General features: G+C 42.6%; 2 protein-coding genes and 1 long non-coding RNA gene across 12 annotated transcripts in view; 2 read left to right on the top strand and 1 right to left on the bottom strand.

Moving 5' to 3' along the window:
* smyd3 (SET and MYND domain containing 3) overlaps nucleotides 1–10,586 on the top strand; it is a 75,018-nt gene extending 64,432 nt beyond the window's left edge. Inside the window, exons 16-20 of one of the 5 annotated variants that reach the window (XR_008569728.1) lie at nucleotides 5,321–5,416; nucleotides 5,545–5,635; nucleotides 5,752–5,824; nucleotides 10,089–10,206; nucleotides 10,416–10,585. The gene's annotated coding sequence lies outside the window, so the exon portion shown is untranslated. Of the gene's footprint in view, nucleotides 1–5,320; nucleotides 5,636–5,751; nucleotides 5,825–5,903; nucleotides 9,304–10,088; nucleotides 10,207–10,415 lie in introns of those variants that run through there. The other 4 variants (XR_008569726.1, XR_008569727.1, XR_008569731.1 and 1 more) reach the window with 4 other exon arrangements.
* kif26ba (kinesin family member 26Ba) overlaps nucleotides 157–27,386 on the bottom strand; it is an 89,817-nt gene continuing 62,587 nt past the window's right edge. For 2 of the 6 annotated variants that reach the window (XM_054769648.1, XM_054769642.1), the window contains exons 6-28: nucleotides 24,902–25,117; nucleotides 24,580–24,673; nucleotides 23,230–23,375; nucleotides 22,730–22,846; nucleotides 22,135–22,324; nucleotides 21,028–21,217; nucleotides 18,611–18,782; nucleotides 17,705–18,013; nucleotides 17,455–17,634; nucleotides 16,927–17,059; nucleotides 16,524–16,773; nucleotides 16,298–16,399; nucleotides 16,065–16,192; nucleotides 15,797–15,976; nucleotides 15,424–15,713; nucleotides 14,641–15,208; nucleotides 13,502–14,415; nucleotides 13,199–13,431; nucleotides 12,968–13,117; nucleotides 12,576–12,802; nucleotides 10,383–10,639; nucleotides 10,034–10,184; nucleotides 157–5,615 (exon numbers count right to left, since the gene is read on the bottom strand). In XM_054769648.1, coding sequence (XP_054625623.1) covers nucleotides 5,467–5,615; nucleotides 10,034–10,184; nucleotides 10,383–10,639; nucleotides 12,576–12,802; nucleotides 12,968–13,117; nucleotides 13,199–13,431; nucleotides 13,502–14,415; nucleotides 14,641–15,208; nucleotides 15,424–15,713; nucleotides 15,797–15,976; nucleotides 16,065–16,192; nucleotides 16,298–16,399; nucleotides 16,524–16,773; nucleotides 16,927–17,059; nucleotides 17,455–17,634; nucleotides 17,705–18,013; nucleotides 18,611–18,782; nucleotides 21,028–21,217; nucleotides 22,135–22,324; nucleotides 22,730–22,846; nucleotides 23,230–23,375; nucleotides 24,580–24,673; nucleotides 24,902–25,117 — 5,346 coding nt within the window. In that variant the 3' untranslated portion in view covers nucleotides 157–5,466. The remainder of the gene's footprint in view (nucleotides 5,616–10,033; nucleotides 10,185–10,382; nucleotides 10,640–12,575; nucleotides 12,803–12,967; nucleotides 13,118–13,198; nucleotides 13,432–13,501; nucleotides 14,416–14,640; nucleotides 15,209–15,423; nucleotides 15,714–15,796; nucleotides 15,977–16,064; nucleotides 16,193–16,297; nucleotides 16,400–16,523; nucleotides 16,774–16,926; nucleotides 17,060–17,454; nucleotides 17,635–17,704; nucleotides 18,014–18,610; nucleotides 18,783–21,027; nucleotides 21,218–22,134; nucleotides 22,325–22,729; nucleotides 22,847–23,229; nucleotides 23,376–24,579; nucleotides 24,674–24,901; nucleotides 25,118–27,386) is intronic. The other 4 variants (XM_054769644.1, XM_054769647.1, XM_054769646.1 and 1 more) reach the window with 4 other exon arrangements.
* On the top strand, nucleotides 17,529–18,566 carry LOC129178020 (uncharacterized). The gene is made up of 3 exons (XR_008569733.1): nucleotides 17,529–17,651; nucleotides 17,737–18,029; nucleotides 18,433–18,566. It is a non-coding gene; the product is annotated as an uncharacterized LOC129178020 (long non-coding RNA).

Below are 27,386 nucleotides of genomic sequence, written 5' to 3' on the forward strand. Positions count from 1 at the left end.
AAAAATTGTATTTTGTGTTCAGTTGTGTTGTCACTGACTGATATTTAGATTTGTTTGTGACAAACATGCCTAAGCAAAAAAGAAGTCAGGAAGGGAGACTTATTTAAAATTGCTGCAACAATGCTATTGTGTGTACTATTTGTAAAGCAAGCAAGGCACATGGCACAGGCACAATAGGTTGAATACATTCCTTTATTTACATTCCCCCATCACGTTCCTCCAGCAACACGCTGTGTCAAAGACGTTCCAGCCTTGAATCATGCACAGAGAACATCGCACATCACATACTTGTTTTTCCACACCGAGCGAGCGCAGATCTCCACCCGTTCTTTCTGCAGAACGGGATTGGCACTTACAACTGACAAACTTTAAACAGAAATACCGACCACTAGAAATAATCACAAGTAAAGGACGTTTTTCTTTTTTGTAAATTGGGAAAATTTGGTCATCGTTCAGGCATCATCACCTTGCACTTCAGATGCTGTGTGTCAGCTTCACATACAACACATAAGCTCACTTGAAGTACCTCGTGATTAATCACTTGCTGTATATAAAACACTATTCCTGAAAGTTGACATCAGACAGTTGAAAATGTCTTTCTGACTCATGAAATAAATCTCACACATAGCATCTTCACATTGGCGATATGCATGCGCCACTAACCCACCATCATGTTAAATACAGTACAATGTGTGTGCATGTTTTTTTTTTTAAAGCAACAGAAGTCACTAAATAGACGAAGTAAAGAAGTAAAAAAAAAATTGTTTATATAAATGATATGTGTTCAGTATATATTGTACAGTTGAGCCCCAAAATATTTAATACCTTGGCCAATTTTAGCTGTTGGGACTGTTGAAGTTGTCCATAGAAGACTTGGGCTGTCCTATCTAGTCTTGGAGCATGAACTGATGAAGCCTGCTCAGATGAGAAGCAAAATGCTTTCCAAGACAAACTAAACAGTGCAGTTGCAATCCATTCAATATCCCCAGGATGAATGAAACCTATTCACCATTTTTATTGGTTTCCACATATTGGAAAATGTTCACATCTGTGATTTTATCTGACAATTTTTAGTAAACGCCATAACTTCTTTATGCATAATTTTGAGCAAGGATTCTCTGGACCAAAAAGTAGGTTGCAGACTTATTCAGGGTGGGGAAAAATATATAAATTAAAATAGAGTGTTCCTTCGTTTATCGCGGGGGATACGTTCCCAAAATAGCTCGTAAAAAGTGAAATCCGTGAAGTAGCCAACTTTATTTTTATTTAATTTTTTTTGACAATGATTATATATGTTTTAAGGCTGTAAACCCCCTCACCAGACACTTTATACACGTTTCTCAGACAGGCATTAACATTTCTCACTTTTCTTTTTTGTTTCAAGTTCGAATTTTTTTTAAATTTTAATGATCAACCCATTGGACACAAAAAATTATTAAGTGAGTCGTGTATTTCACTCATTTGGCCGTGCCTGTTCGTCGTGGCGCCGTTTGGCTGTGGCGTTTTTGTATCCTTGTTAAAACATATTGCTTCTGTCGTCGTGTTTTACTCCTCCTCCTCGTCCTCCATGAACCGAAGATTCATTTACAGTAACCCATAATGGTGCCCTACAGCCGCGTAACTTCTGCCTTCCTTCAGCATGTCCGGAAGTCCAATTTTTTGTGTGATGGCTGGTTTCCTCTGCCTTTCAGGTGCATTTCGTCCACATTGTGGTTTTTGACAGGGAGAAAACAGCAACCATACAGCGTTCAGAGTCACACACGGTTAGCTTCATCTGTTTCTTCTATTGTTTACAGTATTGGCAGTTAGCAAGCAGCTCACATGGTTAGCTAGTTTGCTAGCCATGAACGCAACAAGAGACGGCAAGGAGGAGATTGATTGATTGACAATGGTCTACAGCCAATCAGGCCACAGAAAATAGGCGGTGCAGAGAGAACAGAGAGAACACCGCCGCCTCGTGCTAAAGCACAGAACTACAATACTCAACTTCCCACAGTGCAATTCTTCTTAAAGGGCCAGGCTCGGCCTCTAACCGCGTTCATACACAACAAAAAAATCCGCGAGACAGTCAGTTTGCGAAAGGTGAACCGCGATGGAGCGAGGGAACACTGTATTTCATAAATGCGTGACTTTTTTTTTATAGAACTATTTTAAAAAGCATCTATCTTCCTCTTTGGTATCTAGTGACTACACTGCTATAATATCTTATTTAGTCATCCTATTTAGTGCTGTTTTAATATATAATGTTACTTTATTCCTTTTGAATGTAGTTATGTACATCCTCATTTCCCTAACAATGTGCCCTGAAATGCACTTTGCACATGTAATTATGTGTATTTTTGCTAAATTAACTTGATATTGAAATGCATGCATTGAGAAAGGGTATGAACAAGTCATTTACATTTTTCTGGTGTCATTTCCAGCTAAACGCTAAAATAAGACAAATGTAACACCAGCTAAAAATGGCCAGGGTATGAATCATTTTGGTCTTAACTGTACTTAATATATGCAATGGGCTCAGCAACATATATACAGGGTTGTTTTCATCTTAAATGCATAGTAACCTTTAAAATATTGAAATAAATACACCTTAATAAATGACTCTTTCCTGCCCTGCTGAGCTAACATAAACACTCTTATCCACTGAGAGACAAAATAGGAAACATTCCGATGTTGCACCTTCTGTTTATAAACCCATCACAGAGCCAGTCGATCAAACATGCCTGTAGTTTTGACGCTAGATGACTTTGCCATGCCATAAATGACTTTCACTTAGTCAGCTGGCCTTGAAAAGGTCCAACCCATCACGGACCAGTACTTGGCCTCCAATCTGGAATACGTTTAACACCTCAAGGAACAAATGTGAAGTAGCAAAGCTGTGATGGTGATCATGTAGAATAGGCAATTTAAAGGTTATTTCTCCTATTTTAAACTTTCACTCATTGGGATATTTACATTTGTACAAACATTTAGAGCATAAACATCTCAAGCACCAAGGAGAGTAATATAAAATCATCTTAGAAAGACATGGAACACTACAGAAATCACTGCTTCTTCATTTAGCTGTTATCTTTCTTTTGTTTACTTATATATTAATATATTTATATATATATTTTTTTTTTAAACACAATATCTCCACTTATGGTTTTCATAATTTGACCTTCTGCAAACTATTGCCTTTTGCCGAAATTCCAAGACTCAATTTGCAAGTTTGTCCCAGGGATACCTCATAGTCAACAACTTGTAATATTTACTTCCATGTATGACTATCATTTTTAGAGCCCTCTGAGGCATCCTGTAATTGTGAAAATTTGCGGAATAAAAGGCCGAGGAGGGCTTCATTAGCTGATGCTTTGCAGATCCACGACTGCAGGTCGAGGGGGATAATGTCAGCAAATTTGCCAAAACAGCTCATCTCCACTGAATGTTGCCCAAGAAGAGGTAATTACAGATCTACAGTCCCGACAAACATGGTTTCATCTGCTTTCAACTCAGAGGGGACACCCTAATATGAAATACACACAAATCAAATCATTCTCTTTCTTTTCAAATAGAGAAGAACAACACAGATACAAATACTGTACCAGACAAGCGTCCATTTGTGGATTATTAACGCTGCAAAAATTGTAAACATGGTAAAAGACATCACATCCGTTGAGGGGGTTGGTATAAGGTATATACGTACATATATATATATATATATATATATATATATATATATATATATATATATACTATATACTGTATAGTGTGTGTGTATACATAAGTGAGCCCTGCAGGATTTTGGTCCAAATGTGCTGCTTTTAGACAAAAAACAACACTGTGATAAACAAGATTAAGGCTGTGCTCACACTTGTCAAATTCGGTTTGGTCCCAGACCGACTCAAATGTGAACGCTGCACAGACCGATGTTAAAATGACAGCAAATGCATCAAAAGTGCCGTCTCTCTGCTGGTTGTGTTTGTCTGGGCTTCTAAAAAACTATTTTAGAAGCTTTTCATGACAGGTACAAAAATAGCATAAGCAGTCTGCAGTTTTTCTTGTATTGACCCCAATATAATACAGTCCCTAGAAGAAAGTCTGAAAAAGACGGGTTGTCTTTTGTACAGGGGCCAAGAGATGTATACATGCCAAACAGCAGGTGGCGCCCCACTGGCCATCTAGACATTCCAGGTATCAACTTATTGCCACCCCTACAGTATGTGAGTAATGGTCTCACTTTGTCCACCCCAATGAAAAATTTCTGGCTCCAAATGACTTTTTGGCAAGCAAGCCCAAGCTTTTCTTCCTGCCACTCACACACACACACACACACACACACACACACACACACACCAGTGACCTGGAGAGATGCAGTCGTGTCACAAAGAAACGCTGGAGAAAGTGTCTCAAAGGAGGAGTTATGATGCTAACTGTTTAGCAGCTAAGATATACGTGACGGGGGTGTGCAGCCAATGTGCAGCCCGGGGGCCATTTGTGTTCTTTTTTTAATTGGCTCGCAGCACATTGTAGAAAAAAAAAAAACAGCAAGAATGAGGAAAAGTTGAGCAAAAAGGCACAATATAAAGATACTAAGATGAAATGCTGATACTAATAACTAATAACAAAGCTTTTTTCTTCAAATATTTCTATAAATATATAGAATAAAATGTATGCAACCCTTGGTGTAAATGGTTTGGACACCCCTGATGTAAGATTTATTTCCCACCCCCAAAAAAACATGCGCACCATGTATTTATTATCATGTCGTTGTGGACCAGCAGGGTATTGAACGACAAGTGTGAACACAGCCTCACTTGTACATGTACCTGTTTAAACACTATGTGCTGAAGTTTCTCCATAATAAAACTTCAAAAACATATTTTTGGTCCCCTTTTAAGTTTTGTAAATAAGATGGCGTTCACACTGTTGGCCTTTTTGTTTTTTTTAAGCCTCACAACCAATGTCCTGCAAACGTACTGTATGAGTATGTTGTTACCATACAGTATATGGAAACAATGATCCACAGTAATACATCACATTAAGAAATGACAATGAATTCAAAGACACTACTGTAATATTTTGGGTATTTCACGATGCTAGCACCATACTGTACAGTATGTGGATAATGGTATTGTTGAAATGTTAACAAGGCACTTTTTGTCATCGCGTGTATTTGTCCTTTCTCTTGGTCTTTTTAAAAACTGCACAACAACATCAGACTCTTCTTTTGTCAATTTGAAAAAGTGCTCAGTCACACTTGTTAAAAAAGATGGCAGTATGGTGGTACATACATTCCTCATGTAAAGTTGGTTATTTGAAGGCTGCTTCTTCTTTACAGGCCAGTTCGATATGTCGAATAGAGTCATGCTCCCCTTCCTCCATCTGTATGTCCTTCTACTTCCTTACAAGTAGAGGACACATGAGGATTACTGAGGTGAGTTCATCATTCAAAGTTGTCCCCCACCTGGCAGTTCCTCCGTCCATCTACCGATGTCTGGATGACACATCAAAGCACGTGATCATCATGAGATGAGCTTTGCAGAAGTTCACTCTGGTCTCCAGTTTGTCCGTCACTGTTTCCAGAGCTTCCAGATACTCCAAAGAGTCCACCTCGTAGACCTGCTGCAGCTCAACTGGACCATGAGACAAGAGAGTGAGCGATTATCATCAAGCTCCAACAAACATGCATCTTGTCGCACAAAACCTTAAAATTCAAAGAGACTTCAATTCAGTAAGTGTGAAATTATTGACATTTTGCTTTTTCTTTAGCTTCATTCCAAAAGGGGCAACATCAACAAGAAGAGCGTAATAAGAGAAGAATATCCACGGGATGATATGTGAGGTAAGCTGACTCTCATTCAAAGCAATAAGTGTTTTTCTAATCAAAGCTTAGGCGTACTGTTTGTTTTTCTGCTGTACAGTGATTACAGGGAAGCCCATACTTCCCTCTCCCCAGCTACTCCCGGCGGTTCCCGAGGCATTCCCAGGCCAGTTGAGAGACATAGTCTCTCCATGTCCTGGGTCTTGCCCGAGGCCTCTTACCGGTTGGACACGACCTAAACACCTCCTCAGGGAGGTGTCCGGGAGGCATCCTGATCAGATGCCCAAGCCATCTGGCTCTTCTCAATGCAGAGGAGCAGCGGTTCTACTCCGAGCTTCTCCCGGATGATCTCTAAGGGAGAGCCCAGCCAACTCATTTCGGCCTCTTGTACCCACGACCTTGTCCTTTCGGTCGCTACTCAAGCTCATGACCATAGGTGAGGATAGGAACGTAGATTGACAGGTAAGTTGAGAGCGTTGTCTTTCGGCTCAGCTCCGTCTTCACCACAACGGACCAATGCAGGATCTGCATCACTGCAGACGCAGCACCAATCCACCTGTCGATCTCGCATTCCATCCTACCCTAACTCATCCTACCCCGAGGTACTTAAACTCCTCCACTTGGGGCATGATCTCATCCCCGACCCGGAGATGGCACTCCACCCTTTTCCGAGCGAGAACCATGAACTCGGACTTGGAGGTGCTGATTCTCAACTCAGCCGCTTCACACTCAACTGCAAACCGATCCAGTGAGAGTTGAAGGTCACGGCTCGATGAAGCCAGCAGGACCACATCATCTGCAAAAAGCAGAGACCCAATCCTGCAGCCACCAAGCCGGAACCCCTCAACACCCTGGCTGCGCCTAGAAATTCTGTCCATAAAAGTGATGAACAGAAACTGTGACAAAGGACAGCCCTGGCGGAGTCCAACCTTCACTAGAAATGCGTCCGACTTTTTGCTTCTTAAAAAAGGGGACCACCACCCCGGTCTGCAAATCCAGAGGCACCGCCCCCGATGTCCACGTGACGCTGCAGAGTCGTGTCAACCAAGACACGCCCACAGCGTGAAGGAATTCCGGGCGGATCGCATCCATCCCCGGGGCCCTGCCACCGAGGAGCTTTTTAACCGCCTCAGCAACCTCAGCCCCGGAGATAGCAGAGCCCACGGGAGTCCCCAGGCACTGCTTCCTCATTGGAAGACATGTCGGTGGGATTGAGGAGGTCTTCGAAGTATTCCTTCCACCAGTCCACAACATCTCGAGTCGAGGTTAGCAGCACACCATCCCCACCATCCACGGTGTTGACCTTACGGCCACAGCTACAATCAGCCGCCTCGACAATGGAGGCACGGAACATGGCCCACTCGGACTCAATGTCCACCACCTCCCTCGGAACATGGTTGAAGCTCTCCCAGAGGTGGGAGTTGAAACTCCTTCTGACAGGTGACTCTGCCAGACGTTCCCAGCAGACCCTCAAAATACGTTTGAGCCTGCCAGGCCTGACCAGCATCCTCCCTCACCGTCAGAGCCAACTCACCCCCAGGTGGTGATCGGTTGACAGCTCCGCCCTCTCTTTACCCAAGTGTCCAAAACATGTGGCGACACGATCACAAAGTCGATCATAGAACTGCGGCCCAGGGTGTCCTGGTGCCAAGTGCACATATGAACACCCTTATGGTTGAATATGGTGTTTGTTATGGACAATCTAGTCCAATAACAAAACACTGCTCAGGTTCAGATCTGGTGGGCCGTTCCTCCCAATCACACCTCTCCAGATCTCACTGTTGCTGCCAACGTGAGCGTTGAAGTCCCCCAGCAGAACAAGGGAATCCCCCGAGGGAGCACTCCCCAATATTCCCTCTAAGGACTCCAAAAAGGGCGGGTATTCTGAACTGCTGTTTGGCGCATTAGCGCAAACAATTGACTGGAGGGCAACAAGAATTGCCACCCCTTCCCATCGCCTCTCACTGCGCACTGCATTTTATCTTAACTTTTTAATACTGACCGCAGTTAACTTCTTTTTACACTTTTATGACAGAGACTAAATTTATAATCCCTAAGTTAAAACATCACTTAAACGCTTTCTACGCGATGATGTGACGTAAGCTGTGCAGTTCAAAATGTCACAGAGGTGTCTATGTTAACATTTGGTGAGTGTCAGATCAGTCACGTGTTTTTTCCTTTGTGATCAAAGCAATCAGTGAGCCTCCCATGAATGTTTGATCACGTGATCAAGAGCTGTGTGGTATTGATTTACAATGACTCCAGTCAGTGCTTATGTTTTTTTCTTCTGCACTTTGTCTTTGTAATGAGGCTTTAACCCTGCTGTAATGTCTCTCTTTATGTCACCGTGCCGACAGTCTTCTCTCGGAATCCGATCACGTCCTGCAGTCTCGTCCGTCCTTATTCATTCGAGGAAAAGTGACACATCAAGCGCATCCGCATTGTGTCCCATGTCGTTGTTGCCCCCACAGTGAACCCTCCAGCTAAGTCACATAGACACATTCCTGTCTACTACTATCTGATACAGCAGTGTATGAAAAATTAAGACAATTTTCTTCATACACATTCATACACACAAAATATATTTTTTCGTTTTTACAGTATGAAAGGAGAGTGAAAATTTGAGTAGACTCCAGACAATCAGTTAGGTAGCAAGGGCTGATGAGGCTGAAAGGATATGCAGTAATCCCTCCTGCGGTTCATTGCTTCCAGACTGACTGTCCATCCATCCATTTTCTATACCGCTTCTCCTCATTAGGGTCACGGGGGTATGCTGGAGCTTATCCCAGCTGACTTCGGGCGACAGGCGGGGTACACCCTGGACTGGTCACCAGAAAATCACAGGGCACATATAGACAAACAACCATTCACACTCACATTCATACCTATGGACAATTTAGAGTCACCAATTAACCTCACCTGCATGTTTTGGGAATGTGGGAGGAAGCCGGAGTACCCGGAGAAAACAAACGCGCACACACACAAAAAATAGAATTACAGACTGACTGTGATAAGTGAATTTCTGCAAAGTAGGATTCCTTATATATAAATTGAATATTTTCGTAGTTTGAGCATAGAAAACCTGTTTGCGACCTTTTAAATATTTTTAACATTATTAGAGCCCTCTAGACATGAAATAGCATCCCTATAGTCACCTTTATACTACTATTACCCAATATAGTAGACATGATAAAAGTAAATGAGCCATTTAAGACATAAATAAGACTTGTGCTTGTGTGTGTTGCTATACATGTATTCCCTAGGGGAGAACAGTGAGTGGTGGGCAGGAAGTGACATAGGCGGTTCAGAGTTGAGCTTCATCTTGACATAGGTTACGGCCACAACGGTAGCCTGTGTTTTTATTCCGTGTTTTTATTAAGGACTATTGTGCCTGTTGTGAGATCATTCAAACCTGCAATAAAAGCCTGTTGTTCTGGCGACCAAGTCTGGTGCTTTTGTGCCTCACCGAATATTGCAGTACCATTACTGACACCTCGCGACCAGTGTAGAATACTTATATTTGAATTTTAGTTAATTTATCTATTTATCTAATTAATTTATCTATTTGTGCTTAATTTAGACAAAAAATATAAAATGTGCTTAAATATGCATATTGACTCATAATAGTCGTAGTATTTGACCATGCAATGGCATGATTTATTAATTAATGTATTTTTTGAAAAACCATGAGAGTAAAGCCGCATAATTTGAATCCTGATGTGGCGAGGGACAACTGTATTGTGCACAAGATGCTGAGAAGGTTATAGAAAAAGCCACACAAAGAGCAGTAAGGAATTATTTTGCCCACTTTAATATTTATCCAAATTCTCTGACTTGAAATTTCAAAAAGTTTAACAGCAGCAAACTGAAATTATTGTTAAATTATGATTAATAATATAATAAGGATATAAATTGTCCTAAATTTAAGTGGAAATGTGGGGAAAAAGGTGGCTTGATTGAGATTTAGTCTTTTTATTCGATCTTTCTAAAGATACGTAAAGGTATTCTAAAATAAAATTAAACACAGCTCGCATGAGAATACAGGAAAATTAGGAGTACACTTTAAAAAAATTATGCCACTGCAGTACGCATGCCAGGCCTGTAGTTGGCGATGTAACTGTGTAAAAACATGCTATCCAAACCCTACTGTTGTGTGAGCAGTAAACAGTAAAAAAACCCCCAAAAAAACAGTTTTCATCCAACTTTAGTTCAAAGCCAGTGGACACTTACATTCAGTTGTCCATGTGTGCGGCTCCAGCATCAGGTACTGTTTGGTTTGTTCCAGCTCTTTCTTCAACCACTGGTACTTTGCTCGGACCTCGCTGATGCGCTGCTGACGGTGCTCGAGCAGGCGAAGTTTACCACTGATGTACACCATCTCCTAATACACACAAACATGCAAAGTAAGTAGACATTTTATAAGTATTAATCCACCGTGGATTGGAGTAAATGTAGCAAATAATTGACATACACCTCACAGACTGCCTCCAATGTTGTTTTACTTTGATACATCAATACATTTCCATGTCAGTTAAATTCAAGTGTCCCTGCACTAAAACGTTGATGTTATTGTCCTCACCTTAACCCCGCCTTTGTCCCTCCTCTTCTGCAGGCGCTCAACGTCGTCTATCTCGTACACCTTGATCTCAAAGGTCTCCGCTGTACCTCGGAGGTTTGTGGGAGCAGGTGGCCCCAGAGGGCCATCTACCCAGCATGCACCTGGGCTCAAGGAGGAGGAAGATGAGGACGTCGTGGCCTGTTTGGTGGCGCGGTGAGGGGAGGTGGAGGAGGAGGAGTCCAAGGTCAGTGCTGGGATAAGCCGACGACGCTGAATACCTGAAAATATCACATTTGAGACAAAAGTATAACATAAACACGGCTCTAGTTTGTCATGGGTGTGGTAACATACTTATTTAACTCAGTGCTTTTGTATTCTATCCCCTTTAGATATTACAGGCTTATTTGTAAGTTACAGGAAGTGATATACTTGTAGTAACATGGGCGAGAGCAAGGATGGCAGCAAGCGAAGAGTTATTTTAATAATCTTTTTAGTCGCTGCACGGCACTGAAAGGTCAAGCAGAGACATTTGTATTTCATTATGTCGTAAGAACCAGCCACACAGAGAGAATTACACTCTGCAGGTGGAAACGGTACATGGAGAGAGGAAGCAGGGCGATAATGTGCAGGACGAGAAATGGAATTAAAAATGAACAGGACCAGTGAATCCAATTTAAGTGCAATGACAGAAAGGCGATGAACATTTGCTGCCACATCCTCACGTCCCGCTTTTGACTACACGCTGGACACATTGCAATCACTTATTGACAGTGACTCTTTTAAAGCTCTAAGTTTCAAGAGTAGTGGTCAAAAAGTTCAAGAACAAGGGGAAGAAAACTTTCCAATTGTGAACACTGAAAAGGTTATTCTAATAGAAATCGATAATCAGAGGCTGTGCTGCTTTTTATGCACACATCGTCTGTCATGCTTAAGCAGTGGAGTGTGATTTGGCAGGCATATTAAGGCTCCTGTGTAATGTTCTGGTGAATGTAGATTCATTATAGCCAACAGCGGCAGTGCCCTGCTACCATTTCACACATGGATGGTCGAGGTCACCTTTCCTATACCTGCCAACACAGCTTTCTCACTCCACAGCAGACTGTCTTTTTATTTGTACTTTATTCTAAAGACACTTTGTCACAATGTGGACTTTTACAGCTTACAATCGATCATCTGTTCAGTAGGTTGGAAGCTGCCGGAAATGCTGAGTGAGCATGTTTGAAACAAAAGTGCAAAAACCTCTGAGCCACATTCAAGAGAACCAAAAAAAAAAAATATCACAATTTAGAGAAAAAGACAGAATATTATAAGAATAAAGTTGTTCTTTTCCAAGAAATGTGTGTAATATTCCAAGAATATCAAGAGAATTAATCAGTGAAAGAGTCTCTTCTCTTAAAATGACTAATTTGTACTTCAAATTATGAAGTCTTTTGGTATAGCAATATTATATTATCATCAGTATTGGGTCTTAAAATAATGCATGCAAATTACTGCTGGACTCCAACTGCTGTGACATGTTGATGTTGGAAGTAGGAAATAAATAATGTAAAAATAAATAAATCCTTCTTTAAAAAAATAAAAAAATGTAAAAAGTAGGCTACTCTTTTCCTCATAAAATTAAGGTTTTATTTTCGTAATATTGTGTATTTTTCAGAGTAAAATTTCAACACTATTATGTTAATAGAATGTTTCTTATACAATTGTGAAAATTAAAAACAATATTTTAATCTTTTTTTTTTTTTTACTATATGTATATGTTTTATTTATTTATTTATTGCTTCTCATTGTGGCCCTAACTGCTACTTCTTGTAATGGTCCCCTTCACAATTTGGCCATCAGTGTTGTCGACTGGCCCTTTTAGTCATTCATTTGTATACTAGGAAGTAAAAAATGTATTTTTTATTTTTTTGCTGTATTTTTACATGTTTTATTACTGCATCAATTAAGGCAAAGTCCTGCACACAATATCCTCTGTTGTAATATGCCCCTCCCAGAAGGTCCATTCAATTTAGCGTGAATGTCTTTGAAAAGGTATTAACAGGAAGTATTAATGAGAGGGGTGCTTTAAAATTGCAGACCTCTTATAAAGACTAATTAACCATGCTGTTATTGTATTAGGAAAAAACACAGAGGCCAACATAAAGAACATTTATTGAGTGGTAAATTAAAAATAAACCATTGGGCCATTAGACAGGCTCAACACTGAATTCTTACCCCCCAGGTGTCCAGCGTTGCCCCTGCTCTTCTTGCTGCTCTTGGAGCTGCGTCTGGAGGAGGTGGTGGCTGAGCTGTGCTCACTGACAGAGTCCTGAGCCGAGGAAGTACTTCCTGTGTTCTCGCTGCTGTCTCTCAGCATGCTCTCATAGCCACTGCTGCCTCCGCTGTGGTAGAACAAGGCCGTCTTCCCCATGGCCGGGGGCAGCTCGCCACTCAGGACGCTACTGTGAGACACCAAAAATAAGAGCAAAGTTCAAATCAGTGAAGTCGCCCACACTGTTGAATCCAAGGCAACTTCTTCAACAACCGAGAAGATGTCCAGTTGCCTTTGATCCAACTTACTGTGGTTTTCTATGTCCTGGATGACTGAGAATCAATCGTCCAAATACCTGTTGTCGCTGGCATGGCCACTGCTGCAGCGATGTGGTTTTCGTGGAGCAGTGATCTTACTGTAGGGAGAAGGAAGGGTTTGGACAGCTGCAACTCTCTCCTCCCCCAGACCGCCTCCAGCAAGACCTCCTGTAATAGCGACCCCTCCACTGAGAGAAAACGAGAAGTATTGTCATAAGATACTGTATGTCAACAATGAAAAAACTTTGAGAGGTAAAACTCTGGCTCACCCTGCTCCTCCATTCCCTTTCTCCTCCCCTGAATCTGCGCCTCCTCCCTGGGAATGACTCCTTGAACGTGAGCCTGCACTTCCTTGGAGAAGCTCTGAGATACGACCATTGACAGCCCGCAGTGGCAGCTTGGCAGCAAAGCTTCCCCCTCGATTGCGGCTCAGAGACTGTGTAGACCAGGATGCAGGAGAGGGTCCCTGCTGTTGCACCGGGCCCTGGATGGTGGTCTGGGGCTGAGGAAGCAGACAACAAGCTTAGGTTTGGAAGTTTATTGTTATGGTCTGGATGCAAATGAAGCCTTACCTTTCCATTAGGAGGCAGGCTTGAGCTTCTACTTGAGGCCTGGCTCAGAGACTTGGTAGAAAAGCTGAGAGTCTTTGTGCTGGATGCAGACAGACTCCTGGCTTTAGGACTGCTGGTCATCAAGAGCTTACTGACAGCTGAGATTTTTGACTGGCCGCTGGATTTTGCCGGTGACTGCGGAGCGCTGTTGGAACCAGGACTGGCTCCGAAACTGTTTCCAGAGGGAGAACATACCGATCCCGCACGGGTGAGGCTGCGTCCTGTACGAGGCATGCTACCGTCACCTTTGGGTCCACTCCCTCTGAGGTTCTCTCCTCTTTCTAAGGAGAAGCAGTCATAGTGGTGGGAACCACTGTGGGTTCGACCCAGAGAATTAGTTCTGCTCGCAATTTGCTCCAACTTGGCACTGAAGAGTCTACTGCTATCTGTGCTGCAGCCTCGTTGTCTGCTGCCACATCCAGATCCCACCATATCATCTGAAGAGCTTCCCATCATGGAGACCGCATGAAGGGGTTGATGAAGTGGACTAGCTGCCCTGTTACGCAGCTCAAGGCTGGACTTGCGTACAGGAGGCAAAGGTGGGATGCCTCCCTTCTTGTGGGAGAAAAAGCCCTGTTTCCCAGTTGATCCCCGGCGGTCAAGTGTGGCACGAGGACTACAGGGAGTTGAAGAGGTGGCACCGATATTCTTCTTGTAGTCCGCTGTGTTCTCTAAGCCGTCGTGGCGGTTCAGACGATGCCAGCCACGAGGAAGACTGGCAGTGCGATGGATTTCTGGGTTGTAGTTATCACTCAAAGCCTCTCCTTGGGCTATTATACCAGCGACCATCTCACAACCATCCACCACTCTCTTGAAGGACTCTGGGGATGATACCACCTCCCCGCCTGAGCTAGAGCCCCCGTGATCTTCAACTGCTGAGAATGGACAATCAGGTTGGAAGATATTAATCCAAAAGACAATGCAGATACATTATTACAGTATAGAGACATTGGCATACCCTCAACCAAGGACTAACAGGGAAGAAACATGTATGGTTCACCCCTCTACAAAGTTATGTAGTTAACCCTGCTAACTGACAGAAAAAAGAACATACCCTTGCAACTTGTGCTTGGCACAGACCATTCAGACTACTTTCTTACCATCTCTGCAGAAATTCTGAAGGTTCCCATTCCCAGCTTCTTCAGTTTTCACTCCTGAATGGCTCTTCGAATGTCTCTCCTCCATACTGCGCTTCAGCCAGGGGTCCTCAAAGCTCAGCTCACTGGAAATAGAAGCTAATGGTGGTGTGTTTATCACAGAGAACTTTGATGGTGAGGAGCATCCACTAGCTACACATGGGTGAGCACTGATCGGGGTTTTGAAAGTAGAGAGGTTCCCAAGTGCCATAGAAGACTGAATGGTGGTTTTAGCCATGGATGGAGGCAGTTTTCTCAGCCTATCCTTGGTTGGAGTTTCCCTCTCTTTCTCTGACAGCTCTCCTTCAAGACTTCCTCTTCTTAAACTGCTTTCATTATTGCCTGACCCATCCAGTCTGCAAGAGGGGTTAACTTCAGCCAAGGCCTCCCCTTGCTGACTTTGAGACTGGCTGAAGCTATGGAGGGACTGATCAGCTTCACTGCACATACTCAGATCACTCATCCAGGAGGTGATGGGAGACATGACGGGCGCTAAAGCCTCCCCTTCCATGCGCAGCCTGGCCATTGCCACCTGTAGGGGATTAAAAATGAGAATGGGTCCATCGGTATGCTAATAGAATAATTTTGTCTTCGACAGCTTAATCAACATGGCATGGTTGGATGAGATTCCCACAATAACGCTCTTGTAGAACATTTTCCCAGAAGAGTGGAAACTGTTTTAGCTGCAAATATCACTTATCCAAACCCAACCACATATAAAACAGTGTGTGTTTCAGTCACACTAACCTCGGCCTTGGCAACCACCTCTGTAACCCCGCAGCTTGTTGCAGACACATGATAGCTCTCTGCAGCTCCATCCTTAACAGAGCCCCCAAGAAGTGCAGAGGCCTGTGAATCTGAAGCAAGGGCATCCACGGAGCAGCCATCGCTATTGAAGCTGATGATGCTCATCGGACGACATGCCAGACCCTGTGTCGCCATGAGAGCTGCGATGTGGGGGTCATCTTCTCCACCAGGAACCCCCGGGTATAGTAATACATCCTGACAGAGCAGGTGAGGTCCAGCTGGCATGGATGCTGCCGTGGACAGGACAGGAGTGTCTCCGTCTTGACTTTATTTGTAACAGTTAAGTTCAATTCAATATCAGAAAAGTGCTCACCATCCCTGTGTGTGTCCAAGGGTATAGGGGGGACATCATCATCGCAGAGTGTTTCAGCTGAGCCCAAGCTGGCAGACAGGGATGGAATCGGATCTTTGACTTGGGGGCTCATACCCACAGGAGAAGTTCTAGACAGTGGGGACTCAGTGGAGGAGCGTCCACTGTCTGCAGCCAAACTGTCTGCATTGTAGGAAACACATTTAATTCATACGAATGATAACTAAAGGATATTGTCATCAACCTAAAGGAAAGTGTGATTATCCCATACTGTCAGAGGTCAAAGCGTCTGTGGTTTGTCCATCCTGAGCCAAATTGTGTGAAGGGAGAGGAGGTGTCGCTGGCATCACACACTTCTGGGTGTACACTTTACACCGCTGTGACGGCGACAACGGAGCCCTGCGGACAACGCAGACGTTCATATTGGGATGTTTAAAAATCCAGATGTAATACTTGGCATTACTGAACTAAATGTCCTTGGTCAACATTATTGATGAACTTCACCTATATTCTGAGGTTTTAGTTAGACTGGCAATGCCGAGGCGTGGTGATCCAAGTGGGCGTGTCTTTGCGTCAGTGTTACCTCCCACGGTCAGGCTCTCACGACTGTCCAGACAGATATATTTTTAATTATTTTAAAGAGAAAGTACATTCATGAATTTCATTTTTGTATTACTGTGATTGTTGTATACATTGGTGTACAACTGTTTCTAATTTGCTTTTGTCTCACCTTTCATACAGGTGCGAGGCCTTGGCCCTGTGCAGAGGATTAGAGGTGATGCTTCCGGTGACATTCCTGTTTCCAGTAATATGGGTCATAGTGCTGGAACTCTGAGCCAGACTGTGGATCATGGTCTGGGCCAGCTCAGCCTCCTCCACCACCTCCTTGATGTCCTGCAACTGCTGGTCATTGGTCTTCCTTGATGTGGCGGCTGAGGGGGAAGACAGCTGGAGTGCACGTTCTGGAGTAGGTGGAGACCCTGTGGAAAGTACAGCTCGTTAAATGGGAACAATTTTTAGTTGACCCTGACATACAGAACATGTATGAATTTGTTGATGTGATTGTTAGGAGTGTCTGAGAAAAAAGAATCAAATACATTGCAGATATATTGCATTATAATGAAGGAATCCACCTGTTTTGGCTTCTTTATCTAATGGAGCAGCAGAGTTGGGCTCAGCAGGAGCAGCTGCGCCCGGAGAAGGGAAGCATGGTTCTTTGGATCCTTGTTTGTTGGCTGGAACCTCCTCAAAGGGAAACTTAGTTACCTTAACAGAATGGATGACAAAGAATATTTAACAGTTCTCCAACACAGCATATGTATGAACCCACTGATTAATTAATCTGGCATTGGCATAATCAGGCATTCTGTCCTTCTAACTTGGCAGGAACAGTTTGGGGAAGGGCCCTTTCTGTTCCCAGTGCACAAAGCAAGGTCCATAAAGGCATCCTTGGAAGGGTTTGGTGTGTAAATCCAGCAAATGCCTTTGGAATTCACTAAAACACATTTAGTGACCTCACAAATGGACCAAGGTTTCCACACAACGTCTTTACAAAGTATTTCCAGAAGAGTGGAAGCAGTTCTATTTTGTTGTATTGTCATTTCCAGTAGATGTCCTAATACTTGTGTTGACAGCGACATGAATACAGCAGTGCTCTGTACCTCCTCACTGCCATCAATGCAGTCCAGTCTCTCCTGCAGCTCAGCAAAGGTGTTGCACTTCAGGCACTCGGCCCCCTCCTCAGGCACAGGGGCTAATGGCTGTCCTAGTAGTGATTGAGCAGGCTGGGGCTGAGATGGACCTTCATGCTGCCCTTGGCTCTCTGGCTCAGGCTGCACCTGCTGAAGCAGAATTCAAGGTGTCATTTATGTCATCTATTTTGGATCAAAGCTTCATTTATGACTTTATCACCTGACTCTGATGCTGTACCTCTGATGTTTTAGCTCGCAGCAAGGCAGGAACAATGGGCACAAACTCCGGTGGACCCTCATTGTCCGTCAGCTCCCTGTCTGATACAGCGGCACCGTTGGGACCCACGTAGATGACCGTGTCACATGACTGCTCGCTGCTGGAATACTCATCCGGGTCGCTGGACAGGCGCAGCAGTGGGACGTCTGAGCCGGGGTCACCGCGGTGGTGAAAAGGCCGCAGATGGGTGGGACGACGCATGCGACCTTCCTCGCAGGAGCTCTCTCCTCCAGAGGAGCTGGAGGTGTACTGCTGAGGACAAATGGCGGTGACAGAAAATACTTTTTATACAAGACAACATATATAGAACATATTTAATATGCAGTTCACAGAAGAGTTAGTTACAGGAAAAAAAATATTTTTAAAAATGATACATTTTCAACAAGAATACAGCGGTTTTTTTTTACACAATTTTTAAAAAATATTAATTTAAATATTTAAAAGAAAAATAAACTCACACTGGCCACAGTATCTGGCCAGAGAATTGCGCTTATTTTCAGTGACGATACACAGATGTTTTACATTTAGAAATAAAAAAACAGAATTCAGCTAAAACATATGCGATTCATTAGAACACCTCATAATAAAATAAAATTTTAGCATTTGCACAGCCACTTGTTGCTAGGCAGAATTAATGGGCTCTCTGACCTAGCATCATTTGTGCTCCCCAGCCCAATAAGAAGTAAAATTGGAATTGGAATCATGCAATTTCCTTGGCAACGTGGGGCAGAGGGCTCCACTGCTCCACACAGCTAATGACGATGGATACATTCATTTCACAATGAATTCACTGTGAGATAAAAGGTATCTACCACATTCGATGAGTCAAATGAATTTACTAAAACTCACCACGGAGACTTTAGTTTTTTTCTTTTTCATGCGGAGGACGCGAGATGCGAGCTGAATGGTGGAGAGACTTTCCGAGAAGTCACCAGGAGAGGCCGAGATGTGAGCGATCATGGTGGTGCGGCAGTTCATGTTGCCTAGCGACTCCCTTAGCAACATGGTCAGCTTGCTATCCCTGGAGAGCACAAAGGTAAGCCAAATCAGACGATGTGACATGAGGGTTATGAAAATCATTCATGAGAAAAACCTCCAAATGTACTCCAATAGTTTCAAAGATGAACAAGAGAGAAGCAAACAGATCACAGAGGTAAACTGAACACTAATCATATACAGTGGAACCTTGGTTAGCATCATTAACTCGTTCCAACCCAAACTGACACTAACTGTATCAATTTTTCCTTTAAGAAATAATGTAAAGCCAATTAATCTGCTCGAGAAAGTTTAGTAGTTTTCGAATTCTAGTGAACAATTCCAAATGCATATACAGTAAATACATATAAATGATGAATGAAAGGGATAAATGAACACTTAAGGTTATTTTTAACTTCAATGAAGATGTGATTCTTGATGTGATTGCCAAAGCTATGTTGTGGCAGCGAGACACCCACATCAAGAATCACGTCTTCAGTCAAGGTACAAGTAACCTTAAATATTCATTTATCCCTTTCATTTGTCATGTATGTGCATTTAGAATTGTTCTATGCATGGAAAATTTCGTCAACCGCTGATGAGCTCATACACGGGCTACGTAGATGACTGGTTGCCATTTTATAGCAAGCTAGCTTCTTTGTTAGAAGCTAAGGACGTTGTGTGATAAATATATTACGAACACAGTTGGACTCATGCAGTGCAGTAATAACATGACAAGACATGCACTGTACTGTACGCTAACCGGAAAACAAACAGAGGCAAAGTTTTCCTGTAAGTTTTCAACGTTAACTGAAAAACACGCTAACCGGGACGGACGCTAACCGAGGTTCCACTGTATTATGTGTATGGATGGGTGGAAAAAGAGGCCTTCCACAGTCTTTAACATTACAAGATCGAAGAGCTTTCTCCCAAAGCAGACTGCAGACTAAAAGCACACTGTAGACTCTATTCATTCATGTTTAGGTGCATGTGTGCACGTTCTGAGCCCTGCAGGCTCCTCTGTGCCCACAGATCTCATGCTGCTGTCCCCTTTATTAAAAAAAAAACACATAGCCTCTGGGCATATCTCTTGAAACACACACTTCTTCAGTCTTGACCTCCTCTTCTTACTCGATAAGTTACTCCTCTCTTCTTCCTCCGTTTGCCGCCGCAGGCTTCAACAAAACCTCGCCCATATCTCCTAACTCACTCCCTGAGAATAACGTGGCTAAATTAGACTCCCAATGTATTCATTAACATGAATTTAGCATACACGCTAATTTGGCATACATATTAGTTTGTGCTTAATAGATGTCATGTACAGTATACCAAAAAAAAACAGAACACCCCACAGGGACATGTATTAGTTTGTGTAAGTGTGTGTTTGTGTAACTATTCTACTCCTAAACTGCTGTACACAGCACACAAAAGGGTGTAAATTAGGTAAAACATGCACCCCTACTGTGTTGCTTGTGGTGTGCTGTGCTCTGCTAATGTGCTGTTATTACAACCCAAAGACTGACCCCACAAGTCAGACTGACTTCAATTTTCTCACACAGCTCAATGCACAAAACATCCACTGTAACTTCAGGGTGTTTACCTGAATCACTGTGAAATTTGGAAATATGTTTAAGGGACTGACAAGAACATATCTGTAAAATTTGAGCAAGATTGTCTGGAAAAACATGTCCGCCATCAACCAAAACACCTTCAAAAATCAGCCAGCATCTTGAGTCACGAAACTGAAAAACCAGCCTCTTGTCCCAGCCTCAGTGAGTTTGTTTTTCCCATGTAAATGCAAGCGCTGGTGATTTAATTAACCCAGTGTGGTGCACACGGTCATGTAGCCCTAAGAAAAAGTGAGAAAGGAAGGTAGAACATTTACATATTGCTCACTGCACGTACATTCATACTGAAGATTTTTCTGTTTTGTCCTTTGCCTTTCGTGTGCCTCTCTCCACCTCAGTTTGTCTTTCTAGCTCCTTTTAGCACTCATCACGAAAGTACAGAAATGAATGTGATGAATATGCAACAGCAGGTGTTGTTTATGACATTGAGTCCCTAAAACCTAGAGGGAAAAAAACAACTCTTCTGGTTTCTTTATTCTGCTGCAGCTCTCAAGCTGCACTCTCCATTTAACCCTTTGTGGGGCACTCTTTGAAATACTACAGTTATTGGAGACGTGTGTACATAAAGAAATAAACTCTACCTCCACATTTTTTCCATCAAGATGCTGCACGGTACTAATTATTATTATTAAAGCACCTTCCCATCCTCAGACTGGAGCTTACTTGCATGGGATGTGTTTGCTCCCGTTGACCAGGGCCAGGATGACGTTGCCAAGGGCTGACAGGGAAAGACACAAAGGCGCCGAGCCGGGTGAAGAGCTTTCCCTGCCTTTGCCGCTCGTTCCGCCTGCAAGTATGCCGACGTCACAGCTGCCCAGGTCCAGCAGATGGAGGCGACTGCGACCTCCCGACACTGACAAGGTGGGAAGGGTGAAGAGGAGTTTTGGAGACAGGAAGGACAAAGTAAAACAATTCATCTGCATGAGACTGATTCTGGGTTTAGGGGATGTAATGTAGTCAGTAGTAAGTAGACATTGGAAAACTTTTTGTATTCACTCTAAGGAATTTAAGGAATTTCATTCAGAAGTCATATGTAAATGAAGCGTAAATGCCAATGATGATATTGTTGATAATACATCACAGCACATCATAACAATGCCCTGATTCCCTGCAGTAACGTCCCCAAGTGGATTAGCATATAATAAGGGCAAATGGATAAGACACTCGCTAAAGGCTATAATATATCCTGATTTTACAGTTCTTATTTACTGAAATGTCGTAATGTTTCTGAGATGATACATGTTTGGGCTGAGAAAAATACTATCTCAACCATCCCAAATAATAATTTTATGATAATAACCCCTATCTGATGAGAATTTTTGACAAAATAATGCATTTTTGTTGCATATGGAGTGCGTTGATTATGACTTTTCCATCGTAATATCCTGCAAAACATTTTGTACAATTTCCTATGAAATTATTTGGATACTAGTGATGATAAGTAGTAAATAATGCCGTACTGCAGTATGCAGTACTGTGCAAACGTCTTACAGTTGAGATTGAGTTGTTTTAGTAATGCTATAAGGACAGTATGTCACTCAATAGAGAGCGCAGACCTCTGCCAAGGCGCCTTTATCCATAGCCTAACCAAAATTGAATGGGTTCTTTAATCTTTCTAGTTTTGTCTGCTAAACGTATTTGTCATACTTTTTACAATGTGAGCGGTGTGATTAAAATAACATAGCCAGTGCTGGTACATGTGAGTATAGCGTATGTTGTGGTTGAACGACATGGTCTATTTATATATTTTAGAACATGTGAAGCACTCACTTCCGCCCTTGCCTGTCTTCTCCATGCGGTACTGGTAAATGTGTAATGTAAACAGCATGTGGGAGTTCCTGTGGTCTTCTTCGGTGGCGTTGCTGGGACGTTGGCTGCTGTTGCGCGCCGCGATCGCTGCATCCAGGAACCAGGCTGCCTTCTCTGGTGTGGGAGCACGCAGTTCCGACTGGTTTTGGAGCTGCAGGAAAGACGGATGATTAGCCATGAGACAAAGCCACAAGAAGAAGAGGGTAGTGTGTTGATGTAGCTTTGCACAGCACCCAGCATGCATGCAGAGGAATGATTGGCATATTCAATTAACACGTATGTGATGTGCCTGCTGGTGTGAAAGGTGAAGTGTGTGTGTGTGCCTATGCGTGTTTGATTGCTGGGTATCATTCCTGATGAGATTATGTCAGATTAGTGAGGGATTACACAGATGTGCTTGTACCACACGGCCTAATCCTATAACCACAGTAACTGCAGACACACACATTTGTACTCTGACTGATCAGGATAATCATGATAAAGGCACACACACTCATGATTTAGTCAGTTATGTTGAAGATGTGAGATATTTACGGTATATGTTGCACGTTTGTACCTGCATGCCACAGATGGGGTCCTCACACAGGTAGACTCCAGGTGACTGGCCATCCTGCAAGCTTCCTGTGGCCACCTCTGACAGTAAGTCGTTAAGGTTCTCCTCTTTGCCCCAAACCTTCACAAGCACAGTAAAGCCATGACTTAAGACCATGACTTTCTTCTTGCAATGTCCAGCCATTGGGGGAGATATTATTGTTGATCTGGATGCCCTTACATGATAAACAGATTCCGAGTTTTGACAGTTGCCTTAATAGTACTGTTCTAATTCGGGCAGTGTGTAATTTTATTTGTAAAATATGGCACAGGCCAATAAAACTCAAGATACGGGCCGCAAATGACCCCTGGGCCAGACTTTGGACAACAGTGAAATCCATGTTTCCATTAAGTGGTACAGTTGATTTGATGTTGTATTTCCTATGCTAAGGGACTATACTACTTTTAATAAGTAAAGACTTGTTGTCCTTTAATAAATAGACTTGCCAGTTTAGCAGCACTTACCTCAACTGCAGACACACGAACAGAGAAGCGCGCCCCTGTTTTCTCTCTCCTCTCATTGATGAGCTTAAAGAGCCAGGAGATGGCACAGGGGATTATACCTAGCGTCTGGAGGGAGTCATGGCGGCCGATCATGGTGTAGGATTTGCCTGGTTTACACACACACACACACACACACACACACACACACACACACACACACACACACAGACAGGGAACATCAAAAACAACCTGCAGGGGAAATACAACGTGCGTATGAAGTGTACAGATTCTCCCTTGGGCCACAAAGTCACCACACACACACACACACACACACACACAAACACACAGCTATTCACACACCTGCTGTGGCTGTCAAGAAGGTAGGGATCAGACTACACAAAGACATGTACAGCCTGTGATATGAAATGTGTGTGATTTGTTCTTAGTCACAATGGAGGAGTGCTTGTCAGTGTTCTCCCTCCCACCCTTCCTTTCTTGGAGCGTCTCGACTCCAGACTCACTGTCACTGCATAAATGGATATTTTGATTTGTCACTGAGAGAGAAACACCATAATAAGTATGAGATTGTATGTTAGATACTAGATGGCTTATTATGAGCAAATGATCTTCAAAGAATGACCATTAAATGATTCAATAATGGTCTTCAAAAAGGAATCGCTCATTCCTGAAGGTCCTCCAGATTTAATAATTCTTCTGTGGTCTGTGAAAATATTGTTTTAAAGTGTAACAGTGACAGCATACCATGTCTGTGTGTCAGTGTGTGTCTACAGCCAACAGTTCCAGAATCCGAGATAAATGATCAGTGCGTCACTTTCCTTATTTTAATTAGCAACCAAAAGGTAATTGGCCCTTATAATGTGGCCTCGTTACCATCCATGGCCAAAGGGGGACTATATCGCTGAGAATGATCTCATAAGTGGAACTAGTGAGGTTGGCACAGTGCAAAAACAGTCGTAATATTGATTGAAAGAACAAAGCCTACTGCTGTTTGATGGATTCCTACATGACAGAAAAAGTCTCTCTCACCATTTATCAAGTACAATTGAGCAGTGACAAGCACATGTCAGAGCCAAGGTTGTCTCAACATGCATGTTTATAGCTAGGCTTTGCTTGGTGCACATGCATGTGTTAGTCGTCTTCCGTGAGGGGTCCGGACCCTTTTTAAAGACAGCCACTCAAAAAACAGCTTAAGAAGACAGGAACGGATTAGGGAGACAGAAACATAGCAAGCAGAGAAAGACACACTAATCCTCTTCTTTCTCTCTGTCTGATACATGCAGGCCAGCTGAGTCTCACACACACACACACACACACACACAACCTCTTGATGTACGTGTGTGCGTGTCTTACCTAGCTTGGAGTGTCCAAAGCAGAAGACACATCCATCTGCTCCATTCACTACCGACTGAATCACCTCGGCAACCGTTCCAGCACACACTTCCGCCTAGCAACAGGTAAGGTAAGGTCAGCTTTTGACATGTACATAAAGTACTGCTAAAACTAACAAAACTCCTATTGATATTATCCTGCTCTTAACCTTGCATAGGGCAATCACGGAAATACTTCAATTTAATAATGTATCATGGTAATGAGCTATGTAATGTAGATATATAAATATACTGCAGGTACAACTAGCTAGGAAGACAGGTAGCTATAAAGTATAAAGTCTTACCTGCGATGCATCAGGAGGGAAGGCGGCGTCAAAAGTAAACATCTTCGGAGGCACCTGACTGGTCCCTGCTTTTTTCTGGGAGGGGGTGCTAGGCATTTGATTGGCCGATGGGTCCATGATAGTTATTTGTTTCTTCCTGGGGTCCACTTTGAGGAAAGAACTGGACGCCACGGCGTCCGACTGAGACACCGGACAAACACGAACCATCACTTTCACCTGAGGGAGATAAAGATAAACCATTAGATGCAACTAATAGTAAAGGATGGTGTGGCTACATCTGCTAGCCACTACACTCGCGACTTCATTCATTCATTCATTTTCTACGCTGCTTCATCCTCATTAGGGTCATGGGGGTATGCTGGAGCCTATCCCAGCTGACCAGATCTCCTGACTGTATGGCCAACATGCTAACCACTTAGTACCACTCGGTACTTCTGTGCAATCAAATGACATCCAATACAAGAGCTATATTGAAAAGATTACCCAACAGTTACTGTATGTATACCATCTTATGGAACTTCTCATGCATTCCAACATAGATAGCAATTTTTGTGCAGTTATTCTGGTGAGGAAGTGGGTAAATTACAGTTTTTTTAATGCTTTGAAGAAAAAAAAATAAATAAATAAACTGAAAAAATGCCTAATTTATCCCATGTTGAGATCTCAAGCACTGCTACGAACACAAAGAGTGATCTGGCACATGCGGCATACAAACAAGTATAAATCCAAAGTAAAACTGTGATTCTTCCTTGTCCTTTCTCATTTCCCTCTTCATCTACCTCACGTCACAAGCCTCTTTTAGCTACTTTGCCGTTCCTCCCACCCCTGTCAAAAATTGTTCGCATCCTCAATTTACTCGTATGACAGCTGCTGTTGTTTGTCTTTGATATCGGAGTGCTCAACATGCAGCATCATCACTTCCGAGTCCTCCTGAACATGAAATCACAAACCATTCCACACATTATCCAAATGTCTTTATGATAGCTGAAGGGAGAAAACACGTTTTTCTTGGTGAATCCTCACAAATTTAGACATGTCAAAAAAAAAAAAAAAGTAACGCTGTATGGGTTTTCTTCTCTGATTTTGTCAGGAAATGATAAATATGTATGAGCGTCAATGTGATTAAAGTAGCTATGATTTATTCAACACTTTTAAGATGTGCATTTTTATTTATGTGTCCAATCAAACAATTGCAACTTGTAGTAAAAGACATTTACTACAAGTGGGCTGTGAACACAACTGAATCAAGAGTTATGACCGAAAAGGCTTAAATATCTGTGAGTTTCCTTAAGTCATGGTGTTAATTAAACTGTTGTTCTAGACAATATATTTTTCTTTCATTTGAATGTATATTTTTCAATTAAATGTAATTAATTTTGTATTATTTGGTGAAATATACAAAATAAATGATAAAATGTATATATAATTTAAGGAGTAATTGTGATTAAATATGATTTATTTTCATGTATTGTAAATGTTGCATATTTTAGCTTCATTTGAGTTCCAATATGAGTCCCAACATGATTATCCCTGTAAATCATGAAGTTTGGTTGAATCCAATGTTCTCTCTAGTGTCTGTTAATACAAAATGTATTTCACCAATGAGAAAGTGATTGTTTTTAGGCATTTTAGATGACAGAAAAAATGTTTTTAAAAGTACAATCGCAGGCTTTGTGGTTAAGCTTGGCCGAGTGGTTAGCATGTTTGCTACACAGTCAGGAGATGGGGAAGACGAGGGTTCGAATCCCCGCTTGGGCATCTCTGTGTGGAGTTTGCATGTTCTACCCCGTGCGTGTGTGGGTTTTCTCCGGGTACTCCGGTTTCCTCCCATGCATGTTAGGTTAATTGGCGACTCTAAATTGGCCATAAGTATGAATGTGAGCATGAATGGTTGTTTGCCCTGCGATTGGCTGGCAACCAATCCAGGGTGTACCCCGCCTCTTGCCCAGAGTCAGCTGGGATAGTCTCCAGCATACCCTCGCGACCCTAATGAGGATAAGCGGCATAGAAAATGGATGGATGGAGGAGGTAAAATCGCTACATCACATAGCTGACATATTATTCTTCTTCAGGTCATAAGCTAGTAGATTTAATCAGCAACGGTGCCCCCACTGGTTGCAGCCATGTATTGCACTCAATTTTACTTTAATTGCTAGATACAATTACAGCATTAACAATTCCACACAATTGACAGAGTTCTTACCGCTCAAATGACCTAGGACGAAAAACAACACAGGAGCATAAGAAGGGGACGCTCCACAGAACAAACTCATCTTAACTGACTAGTAGGTTATGAAGTATAAAAGCCTCTCTGGTGCCTGGTAAGTAATGCAATGTTATAATATGTACGAAGAGAGGGAGATATAAAATTCAAAGAGCTCTTAACGCACACACACAACGTTGCTGTTAATGTGCACATTTATCTTTGGCTCACTCACTCACATCTAATAACATATTAACAGGCTTGCCTTTGGTTGCATCATTA

The sequence above is a fragment of the Dunckerocampus dactyliophorus genome, chromosome 3, assembly GCF_027744805.1.
Source record: "Dunckerocampus dactyliophorus isolate RoL2022-P2 chromosome 3, RoL_Ddac_1.1, whole genome shotgun sequence".
Classification (NCBI taxonomy): domain Eukaryota; kingdom Metazoa; phylum Chordata; class Actinopteri; order Syngnathiformes; family Syngnathidae; genus Dunckerocampus; species Dunckerocampus dactyliophorus.